Raw genomic sequence first — 13,452 nt, 5'->3', positions numbered from 1 at the left:
TTGGCTTCGCTTGTTGCCTCGCCTATTCGTCGTTGATCAGTGTTAAATCGATCTCTGCAACACGAACACACTGACCGAATCGCCCTGTTACGAAATCGCATGCAGAGGTGTATCGCCAGGATTCTTTCGGCTAGAGAGAACAGCAAGGTTGGGTGGTATATGGCCTGCAATATGTTGGGCTACGCACATCATGCACTTTTTTCTGCAGCCGTTTGGAAGAGAAGCATGCCTAGTTTCCTTACAGAAAGTGGCTTGCTTCAGCTCACGCGTGTGAGACAAGCAAATATAGAGGCGGATCCGACATCTTAGTCCATGTGGAAACAGCCTTGGCTAGGGCAATGGTTGTTGACACTCCTTCCACTGCTGATCAACGGTCAACGATGTTGGGAGGTAACAATCATGGAAGCGAAGGGAAAGATTACTTGTGCCCAACCGACGGACAGACGGGCTGCCTTGCCTGTCTCAACCTTGAAGGGGAACCAACAGCTACAGCAATTGAAATGATACTGACTAGGTCAAGGGCACACTAGATCATCCTTGCCCCTCAACTTATGTCGGCCGTGAGAGTGCGGGTGTTGCAGCATTTTGTTTGCTCTTGGAGGCATGCATGATTTAGACTGGTATAAGAACGGGAGGGTGTCGTACACTCCTTTGTCCATTTTTATTCTTGGCTGGTCACTTATAGAAACCGCATCGCTCCCACAGAAGCTTATCGAGACCACCAACACTTCCATCAACAATCATTTCATCCACCATGCTTTTAATGCCCAGGCATCATGCTGGCTTAATTGGCCCAGCGTTTGGTCGTGAGCTGGACCGTCCCTCGTATCAAACTCGAGAACGCTCCACCAGTCGACCAATCTGGCAACTTAGACCTCCTCATGCCACCAGAGTTTCAATGATAGAGCGTCTTCCCGCCGAAGTTAGGGATATCATTTTGTCCCACCTGGACTATCAGTCTCTCATCTTTCTTTCTATGGTGAACCAACACTTTCATCGTTCAGTAGTCCCTCAGACAATAGCAAGTCCGCTGGACAAGTTTTCATTTATTATGAGAGCAGCGAAGGACTTCCCACAGCATCGGTCCAGCGAGACAAGAAATAAACACCAACCCGGAAACTCCGAATGTTACTATTGCTTCCGTGTCCGAGCCCCGGAACACTTCGACGTTCTCCAAGCTACAATAGCATATTTCGACCCACAAGGTCGAGTCGTATCGGGTCGGCTGCCAGGACCTGAGGACAAACCTGCGGAGCTGCGCCGATTCTGTATCGAATGCGGGATCAAGACTGGACTTCATCAACCCTCTGATTGTCTTGAAACAAAGACAGGCCAGAACCTCTGGGTCTGTGGTTGTCGGAGAGTGTGGCAGAAACCCGAGTGCCTGCGTTGCCCAGACTGTTCTTCCACCTGTCCGTTGCGACCAAAGAAGAAGTGGTAACGACTTGACCGGTTTTCTTCTCGAGCCCAGCCGCTGCTTATACCCTGTTGCATTAGGGCATCTGAGCGATATAGACACTTGGACGACGCGGTCATGCACGTCTATGGAGACACCAGCTATGCATCGGACAAATCCGTTAGCTTATTGAAGAAGCATGAGCACCAGCTTGGCCAGGGATGGAGGAATATAACAGTGTCTGTATCTGAAGCAGTGGGTTCGGGTCAATCATCGAGATGCTTTCATGTTTGATTTGATCTGCTTTCTTATTTAAACACAGATATTGTGATGGTAATTATTTTAATAGGATATTATGAAGATGTAATAATTCAGGATATACTATCTTGCAAAATAGTGTAGTCATACAATCTAAGTAGGCATGACATTATCAACTGTGCATTCGCTTGACTCTGGCAGTTTGACAATTAATAGCACCCTTTTCAGAAACCGCATAGATACCATGTTTTAAAATGTGGACCGCATTAGAGGTGTAAGCGATATATCGTGACCTGACCTTTTGCGTTCCTAGGTATGAATCATATCATTCTGGTCTCGCCCTTTTTCTTTTACACTTGGTGCTTAAACAAGCTGGTCGGAGTTATCGCATAGGAGCAGTGAAAGAGAAAATGTTTCAGCAGTAAGAATAGTCAAGAGCATAGACTTAGTGTTCTTTGTTGATTGCTTCACTGCTATTTGTTAAATAGTGGTATTTTGTTAAAAGTGACATTCTAAAGATATTCTTTACAATTGCTCAGACAGTTGCTCATGGCGATCGTGAATCACAGTCGCCGCCAAGGTTACCTATAAAGGCGTTCAAGACTCTGCCTCCAAGCAATAATTCCCTTTCCTTTCTTCGCTTTCACTCGCACAATCATCTATTACAGTCGTCTCAGCTTTCGGTTATCCATTAGTGTCCTCATCTTCGCTTAACGTCTTAGATCTCATCAAGATGGATGAAAAAGATGGACCACCTCCTGAAGAGCCAGTCCACACTCCGGTCTCAGCAACCGTACCTATCACCAACACTTCGACAAATGGTCTTCTACTGGATGCGCAGTCAGACAAGAACCGCGATCGCGTCGTCACTGGTAACAATCAGGAGACAAAGGTGCAAACTCCATTATGATCAGCTCCAACGACGATTAACCGACTCTCTTAGTGCACCAACAATCATCAAAAATCCAAACCTGTGACTGCGCTTGTCTCAAACGAAACTTTTGTTGCCCGACAAAGTGAATCACCGGAAACTCGGCTTTCTGGTTCACTCGATTCCGTCGTGATTGAATACGGTGGGACATCGGGATCTGATCTCGACTCTACTTCTGATTTGGAGTTCTCTTCCGACGATGAGGACTGTGAGCACGAAACTACCGAGGAGTACGATCACTTCTTACCAGCATGGGAATACTGAACAATACTAACTCGACTTCGATAGTTTTCTTCCCAAAGCAACAAACTATTGCGACCCTCTCAATAAGAATGGTATCGATACTTGCGATCTTGGAGCTGGCGATATGAATACTCCCGATGCCGATGAGTACGTTCATACGAAAGTAGCCTCACTACCCCTGAAGCCTACAGAAGCCACTGTCATATTCGAGAACGAATACTTCCAAGTAAAACGATCAGATCTCGCAGGGTGGGGCGCTTTCGCAGTTCGAGAGCTCAAAGAAGGGGATCAGATCCTCTTGGAAAAGCCACTCTTCACGGCCACCAACCTGACCCTCTTTGATGGGTTCGCCAGCTTGAGCAAGCCCCTGCAAGACGTAGCTTACAGCCTCCATGCAAACGATAACTTCCATGCAGCCTATCCAGTAGAAGTATTAATCTGGAAGACAAACGCGTGAGTTGAGTACTGAGTATTGCGTGCGAGCTACACACATACTAATTCAACTACTAGCTTCTCAACTGCCAACCCATCGAAAGGCCGTTGTTACGATGAAGCAGGTCTATTCCCAATCGCTTCTCGGTTCAACCACGCCTGTGAGCCGATGAATAGTGTCAAATGGCACTACAGCCACGCCGACGGAAATCTCAAGATGACCATCCAAGCGAAGAGTATCGAAGCTGGCAAGGAACTTACTATTACGTATGATACCCTGAGCCCTATCGCACTGTACGACAGATATGGATTCCAGTGTAGTTGTGGGGGATGTCCCGGGCTCTCGGACTGGGAGTTGAAGGAGCGAGAGGAATGTCAATGGTAGGACACAGGTACTCAACCTGCTTTTTGTATCACGGGGGAGTTGCAGCTTCGGGTAGTCTTGAACAGCTGAGTTGAATTGAAAATTGCTTTTATCTATAGATCTACGATAATTGCGACTGATAATACGCTTCAGTTTTATCGAAGTAATGATTATTGATGTTAGCGAGAACTATAGCGCTTCTAACTTCTATAAGATGCAACCCTTTCTCAACTTATTCTTCTCGATGCTAGTAATACATTAAATCCGCTTAAGAACCATAGAAGATATTTAATAAGTATTTATATAAAGCCTTACAGATTACCTCACTTTAGTTCTCAGAGGACTCCTACCAGTATTATTCCCATTATGAGACTGCTTAACTTATTACAATTTGCCGCATATTTTTATACCATAATAAAGCGGCCCTATCCATCAATATTTGGCCAAAAACGTACAAGCAAAACTCCAGTATATAATTAAATATATCGTAAAGAATGAGCGTAATAATATTTTGCTACGCTAGCGTCTTAGCCTAAGCCTGGGGGTCATTGGGAACTCCCGTGTTTACTGTTTAACCGCAAAGCGCTTTATGGTCAGCGTAACGCAAAGAATAGAACGAAAAATGACGGAAATAACACTCGAACATATTTAGACGATTGCAAGACGATGGGAAGGCATACTGCGGAATCAACCTTGTCACTATGGATAAGGGGTCAATGATAGATCAATACCAATAGGACACATTCTCACGGAAACGAGCAGTAAGGCATCTGTATTATATCAAAAGTGATAGGTAGTGTTTCAGCAGATTATATTTATTTTTATCTCTTGTCTGTCCCAAACGCCGTGCCATGCAAACAACATCCATTAATCCTAACCCTAACAACCTCTAATCCCAGTATCGAATCTCACCATCCATACCCGCCGTGACGACCTTGCTCGTCTCTTGAGGATGCCATTTGACGCTGGTGATGGCTTGGTTGCCAGCCTTGAGCTTGTGGTACATCTTACACGTCTTCCAGTCCCAGAAGCACACATAACCGCCAGAGTCACCTGAAGCAAGGAACTGGCCATCGGGACTGCAGTCTAAGTCGATACCCAGACCCGCGTTGTTATGACCGCGGTAACTCTTCTTTCTGTTTTGACGGAACTTGTCGTTTGCGCCATAGACCAGGATCTGGTTGTCGGAGCTTTGGTATGCGACATATTTGCCACTTGGGTGAGGAGCCGCACGTGTCATGGGATACATGTCTGGCTCAGCAATGTACTTGATTGGGACGGGAATGCCGTAGTCCCAAGCTCGGAGAGACTTGTCGTCGGAAGTTGTCATGAAGCGTCGGTTGTCATCGACAAAGGTAATGGTGTTAATGGCTGCCAAGTGGTGATCGTACTCTTGCACAACTTCCTTGGTTCGGATATCGAACTGGACAATCTTCTTGTCCGACATACCAGCTAGAAACTCGTTGGCATGCTCGGGGCCAGGGTTGAACTTGATGACATGGGGCGTCTTTCCGGTTGTGAACTTGTTGACGCACACACCTGTCTCTGTGTCCCAAAGCTTGATCATGCGATCGTATGATGAAGATAAGAATTGAGTGCCTGACGTGTTGAAGCAAATATCCGACAGAGCCTTTGAATGGCCGTGGTACGTTCGTAGTAGTTCCCGGTCGTGGTACATGTCGAATATCTTGACGGTGGTGTCGGCGCTGGCTGACAGAAGCAAATGTCCTGAAGTAGGGAAGAATTGTAGTGCAGTAACTGCCTTGTTGTGGTTCTTCCAAGAATGGATCTGCTTTCTCGGGATGTAATTGGTAACGCTTCCCACTTCCTTGCGGAGGTCGATATCCAGGTCCTGGGGAACGTGCATATAAGTCCTGCCTTGGTAGTCGGTTTCGGCAGACCCGTGGAACTCGGTTCTCTCGTCTCCCATCTTTTCCGCCTCTTTCCTTTGTTCTAGCGCCTTGGTTGGTGCCTTGACGATTGTGCCACTCTCAACGACCTCCTCCTCCTCTTCCACAATCTCATATTCTTCATCGCTCGCCAGTTGCTCATGCTCTGCCACAATCTCGTACTCGGCCTTCTTGTATCGCGCCCAGGGTCCAACATATGAGCCAGGCCCTTCTGCGATGGTTGCGCTGCCCTTGTCTTCACGTCCAGCCCGTATTCTCGCAGCCTCGGCCTTCAGTTCTGCGTTTGTCTGATACTGTCGCTCGGGACGACCCCCCAGGCGCTCGATAGCGCGGTGCTTGCTTCGGAATGTGTGTTCGCTCAAAAAGGTCTCCTCTGCGTGTCCGGTTGGGACGCTCTTTCGCTTCAAAGCATTGCTCTCGTCCTTGAATGGGTTCAGAGGGCCAGCCTTGGGACGCGACAGGTCTTCGGCCGTAAAGGGAACCACAGCATGATCGGGTTCAGCTTGCTCTCGAACGATGAGCGCGTCCTGGGGCGCCATATTTGGCGGATACTCCCCAAAGTCCGCCATGATGAAAAGTAGGTAGGCCTACACCAAGTATAAAGAAAATGAATAGCCTTGAAGCGGAACCAAGATCACACAAAGTGGCCAAATGGTTTTGTCCCTTGGGTGAATAGACTCGAGTTTTTCGCGACCCCGTTGGGAGATAGATAGGTATTGGCAATTATCTGATGGATGCGCAATGTGTAGCCAAACCACATTGAAGCGCGACAGATTGGAACTGAGTTCCAAATGTTTAAAGGTCACGTGATTATGATCGCATAGCGCATGCGGGAGCGACTTCGCAGGCTACCAAGGTTTGAAAGCTTTGAATGTTGAATCTGAGGGGACTTATAGACAAATATTCAGTAACTATTCTGTAGACATTTTTACTTTAATTCCCAGTCACCTTTAGACTTTTATGCTCTAGTTTCATCACGGCCCCCGAAGCAAAATGGCACGTATAATTCAGAGCTGTTCCAAAGCATAAAAACTGGCTATTTTATTCGGTCATTAATCAATTATCTCACTGGCTGAAGGGCGACAGATGAGACCACCGAATCAGGATGCCTCAGTCTCCAACAGAACATGCCATGTACCGCCTTCGTCAAGTAATAAACCAGAGCGCCAGCTGGCATGGTACCAGGATATATACGCCAAGCCCGCCTCTTTATAAAAAATATAAAAAATCTGTCATCATTCTATGCCATACCATCTTCCACTCGTCATATGCTGCCGTGGCAGATTCATATCTTCTCGTCGCGTGACTAATCGACTCGGCCCTGGGTGTCAGCCGAGCTCGACTAGTTGGATGAACATTGCGATCTCTTCTATCTGACGTAGACAATGCCTAACATCGGGAATAACCGGATCACGGCTCAGTCAAGAGAGTAACCACTTAGGAGGACTCGTCTCGGATAAGAGCAACAATCATGCTATAGAGGTAGAAGAAGAACATGATCAAGTGGAATCCCAGCTTGAAGAAAGATTCCTATTTCGAGTTAACGCTGTTCTTTGCATGTCCAGAGCTGTTTTCGTACCTTCTTGTGGACGTTGAGCTTGCGGAAGATCTCAGTCGCATCGAGGAGGTGGGTGTTGTCAACGATCCTGAACTTTTATTAGTATTTCGTCTCGAGTTCTAAGACTGGGTAACTTACTTCTTGACGTTCCAGCCAAGGAGAGGCAAGTTGAGAATAAGAGGCACCCAGTATCCGTTGATAAGGAAGAGGAATGTCAAGAAACCGTGTACGGCAGCCTCGGGGATAATGTAGGTGTTGAGTCGGTTGCAGAGGTCAATGGGGTTGATGTAGTCACTATAATTGGGCGATCAGCTTTCATCCCATATGGCATTTCAGATACGCGCATCTGAGGCGCAAAGTTTGACCACCGAAGCAGTGTTTGAAAGAACCGCTGCAAACATACCATTCCAAGTCACTGTACATGATAGTGAAGAAGACCTGCAAGAAGAGGTTGACGGCGTTGATAAGCACTGACAGCAGGAACAACCAAGCTTCTCCGGACATCATCTTGGGCTAAAGTGTGTACGGGCGACGTTACGGGTGGGTGGTCGAGTCAAGTTGGGGATGACGATGTTAGTCGAGGACAAGGACAGCTAGCTGTTTGTCAAGCAAGCTCTGTCACAAGCTGGAGTTGAGGGTCTGGCGAAGCGCGGAGCGAGGGATGATAAGCCTCGGGGGAAGAGTTGAATCGCAAATAGATGGCTTCTGGTATCGACGTTGCCTTGCAGAGAAAGGATTCAGATGTCAGAACGTGAGGGGAATACTGTAGTGGACAAAAGTAGTGAAGAGGAGAAATCTTGGTGGCGGGCAATGGATGGTAGTGTAGTGGCAGCGGTGGTGACTTCTGGTGGAGATAGTGGAGGTGGGGAGGGACCTGGAGAGGTTAGGTACAGCATTAGGCTTAGGCAGGATTAAAGCTAGCGGCGATGATGGAAGCGGCAAAGAGCTCACAGGGCACACTTTGTGAATTGGGAACAGCTAAAAAATCTCCAAATTCCCTGTAGACAAACTGATCCTGGCAGCCCCAGGCCCTACCGGCCGAATTCCCTGCACTGGAAACGCCCTTGACGGCGGATGGCGTGGCCGATGGACGCCTGCATGTGGCTGAGAGCCCGCCATCCATCTCTGTGCTTCGAAACTTGACAGCAAGTGCCATTTGCGTCACTCTTAAATCCGTGTCCAGGGGACTTGGACTGTGACTTGATAATGATGTAACGATGGATGATCTACCTTGGTAGAAACAAACAAACAAGCACAGGCTGATCGGTAACAATATCCACCAACTAAGATATCATAGCTTCACATGCGTATGGCAAGTAGTCTTGGATCATGGGATGTCAATAATTCATATCCAACCTTTTGATGTTTATCACCAACATATCAATTTTGGTTTCATGCCTCACTACTCGCCTTTACAATGCACCGCTGTCATCATCATCCCCAAACTCCTATATCAATATGGTAATGCCAAAACGCATCTTCTATTTAGTAAAAGATTTTATATGACACTCTAGGCCTTTGCATCACCATTCTCAGTGCTGGGCATCGGTAGAGCACCACCGGGAGAATTTTCCTGTCGCGCTGTCAGAATCTCAACACCATTTTCTGTGACGAGAAGAGTATGCTCTATACTTCATATTAGCTTGTGTCGCTTCCACGCACCCAAAGCCCAACTTACCAAACTGAGCAGTCATCTTGCCATCAATAGTAGTGCTTGTCCAGTTATCAGGCCAGGTGATATCTCGGTACTTTCCAAGAGCAATCATGGGCTCAATAGTAAAAGTCATACCAGGCTTGCACTCGCCGACAGTCTTGTTCTTGGCGTAGTGAGGGACGTTAGGAGGGCAGTGGAAAAGCTTGCCAACTCCGTGGCCACAGTAGGTTCGAATAACACTGCAGTTTTGCTGCTTGGCGTGCTTCTCGATAATGTTGCCAAACTCTCGGATCAATGTGCCGGGCTTCACAGCCTTGATGGACTCGTCCAAGCATTGTCGCGCTGTCTCAACCACGCGGACGGTATCAGGGTCAGCCTTGGCCTTGTCACCAATGTAGTAGGTCTCGTTCAAGTCGGCGTGGTATCCCTCGTGATACAAAGAAACATCGATGTTGAGGATATCGCCGTCGAGGAGAACACGTTGATCGGGAATGCCGTGGCAGATGACTTCGTTGACGGATGTACAGCAAGACTTTGGGAAGTTGTTGTAGTTCAATGGAGAGGGGTAAGACTGTCATGTTGTCAGTATTCGCGGGGTGGCACCAGCAGCTGAGATTGTAGCTAGATATTCCAAAATACATACGTTTCTCTCAATGCATGCCTTGTGGACGAGCTCGTCGATGTAATCGGTGGTAACGCCAGGCTTGGCAGCGGCAGCGGCAATATCGAGGACCTCTCGTGCAAGTCTGCAGCTCTTTCGCATAGCATCCTGGCCCGCCTTGTCGAGGATTTCGATCTTGTTACGGTTGGTGAGAGAGCGGCTATACCTGGGGTTGCCGTCTTGCCACCACACGGGATGGGGGATCGATTGAGGCAAAGTTCGATGCGGCGACAGAGGGTAGACAGGTCGCAGAGAGCCCGAGTAGGGGAAGTTAGGGAACGGGTTGTAGTAACCGGTAGCTGGATCTGGTGAGATTGCTTTCGGAGCTTTCAGGTGGTGGAGGATATTACTTTGCGATTTGTGCATTGTCTTGTGGATGCCCTGCGATATTGTCAGCTGCGTTCCTGTCGCATAAAGTCCAGTCCAGTTCGACCACGTACCCAGTTACGCTTGAAGCACTCCTGAGAACAGAAGAAGCTGTCCTTGATTCCGAGCTTCAGGCAAGTCGGACACTGTAGCGATCCGGCATCGTTGGAGCAGTCGGCGCCCATGCACTGCTTGGCGGGGGCATCAGTAGCCATCGTGTTGGTGTTGATGTTCGAGTACGTCGTGCAGAGAGAGTGTGCTGGTCAAATAAGGTATAAAGAGGAAGTAAGTTTTCTTGCCAACGACTATGCGACTACGAAGCGCTAAGTAGTAAGTAGTCTCACAATTGTCTCTATTGTTGTGCAACTTTCAGAGGGGAGCAAAAGATCGACTCGGCCCCATTTGCGGCGACTTGATAAGCCTTGATAAGGGTAGTCACTTACAGGCAGAACTGGTAGCTCGTCTAACGGAGGGGGACTCGAACGACTTTTATCCAATGCATTTTATGTGATTGGAGCACTAACTAACAGTGCTGTGTTGAAACGGAGCTGTTTTGGGAAGGTGGGGGATCTTGACAAAACGGATAGATGAGCAGTCCTCAGTATATCAGAAAAATTGGCCGCTGGAAGCTTAAGAGACGAAATTAGTAGATCAGCTTATGCTATTTAGACTATACTCTTTAGGCTATTTATTTTATACACCAAGACTTGAGAGGTCAACTTTTCTGCTACCCACTGGGCAGTGTATCAGAGGGAAGATGTGTATTTTGTTGTATGTATAGCCTGTAATATTTAGAAGTTATAGTGCAGAAAGTAAAGGCAAAACCCTACCTAGAGACATTTATTAAAGGAGGCTATACAGGCACGTTTCTGGGGTTAGAGGAACAGGGACAGGAAGATGATATTGACAAAGACTGAATGTTGGCTCGTTCCCTCAAAGGTCAGTTAGAATAGGCCTTTTTTTATCTCTTGGTCAGAGAAATCATGCACAACATAGCATATAACAGAGGTCTTGAGTGGTTGGTACACATTCAAGCAAAATATGCCTTCGGCGCCCTGCATCAAGAGTCATAGAAAGTAGGGCACAAGCGCAACCTTAGTATAACAGAGGTCTAATAGCGGGGAAAATGAGTCAATGCAAGGCTCGAATGACATCTAATATACTCATACAGAGCTATATTTCCAGTGCTCCTAGGTGTTAAAGCAACATACAGGAAGTGGTTTGTCCTGTGTCTTGTGCTTGTGGCCCTGTCACTCTCTTGTGAAGCCTGGACTGTCTGGTACTTGAGATATTCATTGTGACGATTTCTTTTTCCAGTCTTCTTGTTGGATTATAATAAAACCTTATAAAGACCTCTGGACCCTTTCTCTCTCCAATATTTGCGGCAATTGATTGTCTACAATGGTAACTAGACTATCTAGATTGCTGGGCGCTCTTATTAATGCCGAATGTTTTCTGATGGATAAAGTGGATCCCCGCTTCCGGCCGGCCGCTATCGCTTTGATGCAACCTGACCAGCCGGTCCTATCGGGGCTTAAATCGGTTTCTCTTTAGTATGACGACCTGAATATCTCGCCTTGGACTTTTTTTTTTTTTTTTACTTTTCCTTCTGTCTCCGTTCGTCCTTGAAAGAAAACTTCTCACGAGCAAAGATGGAGAAGCCTCAGAAGATCGTTGTTGTTGGGGCTGGTCCTGTTGGTTCTTTGGCAGCTTTGTATGCTGCTCAACGAGGACATGAGGTTGAAGTTTATGAGTTGCGACCTGGTAAGTGACTTTTCAAGTATATCCTATTTATTTGTCGAGTCGATCAACTTCCGCATGGCCGAAAAACTTCACAGAAACTGTTTACTCTGTCCTCATTTTCTTCGAGTTTTGTCGACGAGAAGATTTCTTGTCCGGTTATTATACTCATAGGCGCATTCACTTACTGGTCTAGACCTCCGGGATCCCAGCACTATCCCGCTCAACTTCACCAAATCCATCAACCTCGCCATTTCTGAGCGCGGGATCAATGCTATGCGCCATGCTGGCCAGCCAGGACTTCTTGATCATGTCATGTCCACAACGATTCCCATGAGAGGGCGCATGATTCATGGCAGGAGTCCTACCGGAGCTCTTTTTGAGCAGTCTCAAGACTACGATGTCAAGGGACGGGTATGTAAAATTACCTCAACGCTTTACATATTAAACTGACGCTCTCGCGGTAGGCAATCCATGCTATTGATCGGGCAGGTCTGAACAAGCGATTGCTCGATATTCTAGACAACATGCCCAACGTCAAGCTGTTCTTCAACCACAAGCTTACAGGCGCAGACTATCGCACTTGCAAAGCTTGGTTTGAAGTCGCTGACGGAAAAACGTCCAAGGAGTCTCGTTACAAGGAGATTGACATCTCTTTTGATCTCATGATTGGCGCTGATGGTGCCCATTCTGCTGTTCGCTACCACCTTATGAAGTTTACCCGGATGAACTACCACCAAGAGTACATTGACACTCTGTGGTGTGAGTTCCATCTCAAGCCTGTCCAAACAGACAACACAGCTGATCCAATGGCCAAGTTCCGGATGTCGCCTAATCACTTGCATATTTGGCCAGGCAAGGATTTCATGTTCATTGCCATTCCCAGTGATGTGCGCCATTCTCACTTCCCACCCTTTCTCCACATTTTGATTAACACACAACTAGGACGGCTCTTTCACATGCACGCTCTTCATGCCAAGCAAGGATTTCTCAGACCTCGAGAGCAACCCAGCTAGTGTGCCAGCCTTTTTCGACAGTCACTTCCCGGGTGTTACAGATCTAATTCCTGGCGATGAGCTGATTGAATCTTTCAACACAAACCCTCACCTGCCGCTTGTTAGTGTCAAGTGTAAGCCGTATCACTATGGCTCTTCTTGTATCATCGTCGGCGACGCTGCTCACGCCATGGTGCCTTTCTATGGCCAAGGCATGAACGCTGGAATGGAAGATGTCCGAATCCTCTTTTCCATCTTGGACAAGCATGGTCATATCGATGAGTCTAATGACCCTTCTAGCGAATCCTCCTCCGCATCAGGGCCCGCCTTTCAACGAGCACTCGCACTGGCAGAGTACTCGGCCGTCCGTCCACCGGATGCCCATGCCATTAATGATCTTGCTTTACAAAACTATGTCGAGATGCGATCCTCCGTTCTGTCAAAGCGCTACAGGCTGCGGAAATATCTCGAAGAGTGGATGAGTGTGTACTTTCCTCGGCTGGGCTGGCAAACAAAGTATTCCCGTGTAAGCTTCAGCAATGAGGGTTACCTGGATGTCATCAATAAGAGTGACACACAGGGAAAGATACTGGTGCAGGGCTTCTTGGGATTGCTTGCTAGTCCCTTTATTGTTTCAGCGGCAATGTTTTGCTACCGTTATCGGCGGTCAATATCCGCCATGTTCAAAGCAATCCGACAACTACCCTAACTCCGAGACCATCAGATTTTTATTCGCCTTCATACAAGCTCTCTTCACGCTGTTCATAGAAATTATTTATTGCTGCTCACTTGCAGAAAAGCATTGGCTAATAAAAGTCAAGTTGTACTATATAGAACAAAACGATCATTAAAAAAGATAAATTGGTCCTCCATGCTTTACTTTCAGTTCGACTTGCCTATGACTGGAAAATTCGGCCCAACTTCGACATTAGTACTTGTTAAAT

At 47.2% G+C, this 13,452-nt stretch overlaps 6 protein-coding genes across 6 annotated transcripts, besides 1 other annotated feature; 3 read left to right on the top strand and 3 right to left on the bottom strand.

Moving 5' to 3' along the window:
* Positions 1-754: 754 nt before the first annotated feature.
* On the top strand, positions 755-1,811 carry FPSE_08556 (uncharacterized protein; the record flags this gene model as incomplete). The annotated part of the gene is made up of 3 exons (XM_009261674.1): positions 755-1,437; positions 1,498-1,651; positions 1,794-1,811. 3 exons carry the CDS (start codon positions 755-757, stop codon positions 1,809-1,811), a joined length of 855 nt encoding a protein of 284 aa, XP_009259949.1.
* A 576-nt stretch (positions 1,812-2,387) lies between these two features.
* FPSE_08557 (uncharacterized protein) lies at positions 2,388-3,645 on the top strand (the record flags this gene model as incomplete). The annotated part of the gene is made up of 4 exons (XM_009261675.1): positions 2,388-2,546; positions 2,598-2,815; positions 2,874-3,281; positions 3,339-3,645. The coding sequence occupies 4 exons, from the start codon at positions 2,388-2,390 to the stop codon at positions 3,643-3,645; spliced, it is 1,092 nt and encodes a 363-aa protein (XP_009259950.1).
* An 868-nt stretch (positions 3,646-4,513) lies between these two features.
* On the bottom strand, positions 4,514-6,103 carry FPSE_08558 (uncharacterized protein; the record flags this gene model as incomplete). Its single annotated transcript, XM_009261676.1, has 1 exon — positions 4,514-6,103. One exon carries the CDS (start codon positions 6,101-6,103, stop codon positions 4,514-4,516), a length of 1,590 nt encoding a protein of 529 aa, XP_009259951.1.
* Positions 6,104-6,742: 639 nt separating this feature from the next.
* Positions 6,743-6,763: a repeat region.
* Positions 6,764-6,971: 208 nt separating this feature from the next.
* FPSE_08559 (uncharacterized protein) lies at positions 6,972-7,599 on the bottom strand (the record flags this gene model as incomplete). Its single annotated transcript, XM_009261677.1, has 4 exons — positions 6,972-7,064; positions 7,114-7,180; positions 7,231-7,386; positions 7,496-7,599. 4 exons carry the CDS (start codon positions 7,597-7,599, stop codon positions 6,972-6,974), a joined length of 420 nt encoding a protein of 139 aa, XP_009259952.1.
* Positions 7,600-8,602: 1,003 nt separating this feature from the next.
* FPSE_08560 (uncharacterized protein) lies at positions 8,603-9,988 on the bottom strand (the record flags this gene model as incomplete). Its single annotated transcript, XM_009261678.1, has 4 exons — positions 8,603-8,718; positions 8,771-9,317; positions 9,390-9,788; positions 9,848-9,988. 4 exons carry the CDS (start codon positions 9,986-9,988, stop codon positions 8,603-8,605), a joined length of 1,203 nt encoding a protein of 400 aa, XP_009259953.1.
* Positions 9,989-11,425: 1,437 nt separating this feature from the next.
* FPSE_08561 (uncharacterized protein) lies at positions 11,426-13,217 on the top strand (the record flags this gene model as incomplete). The annotated part of the gene is made up of 4 exons (XM_009261679.1): positions 11,426-11,537; positions 11,710-11,927; positions 11,981-12,403; positions 12,459-13,217. 4 exons carry the CDS (start codon positions 11,426-11,428, stop codon positions 13,215-13,217), a joined length of 1,512 nt encoding a protein of 503 aa, XP_009259954.1.
* Between the last annotated feature and the right edge of the window lie 235 nt (positions 13,218-13,452).

The sequence above is a fragment of the Fusarium pseudograminearum genome, chromosome 1 (assembly GCF_000303195.2).
Source record: "Fusarium pseudograminearum CS3096 chromosome 1, whole genome shotgun sequence".
Taxonomy (NCBI): Eukaryota; Fungi; Ascomycota; class Sordariomycetes; order Hypocreales; family Nectriaceae; genus Fusarium; species Fusarium pseudograminearum.
This window is presented reverse-complemented; position numbering and strand designations above follow the sequence as displayed.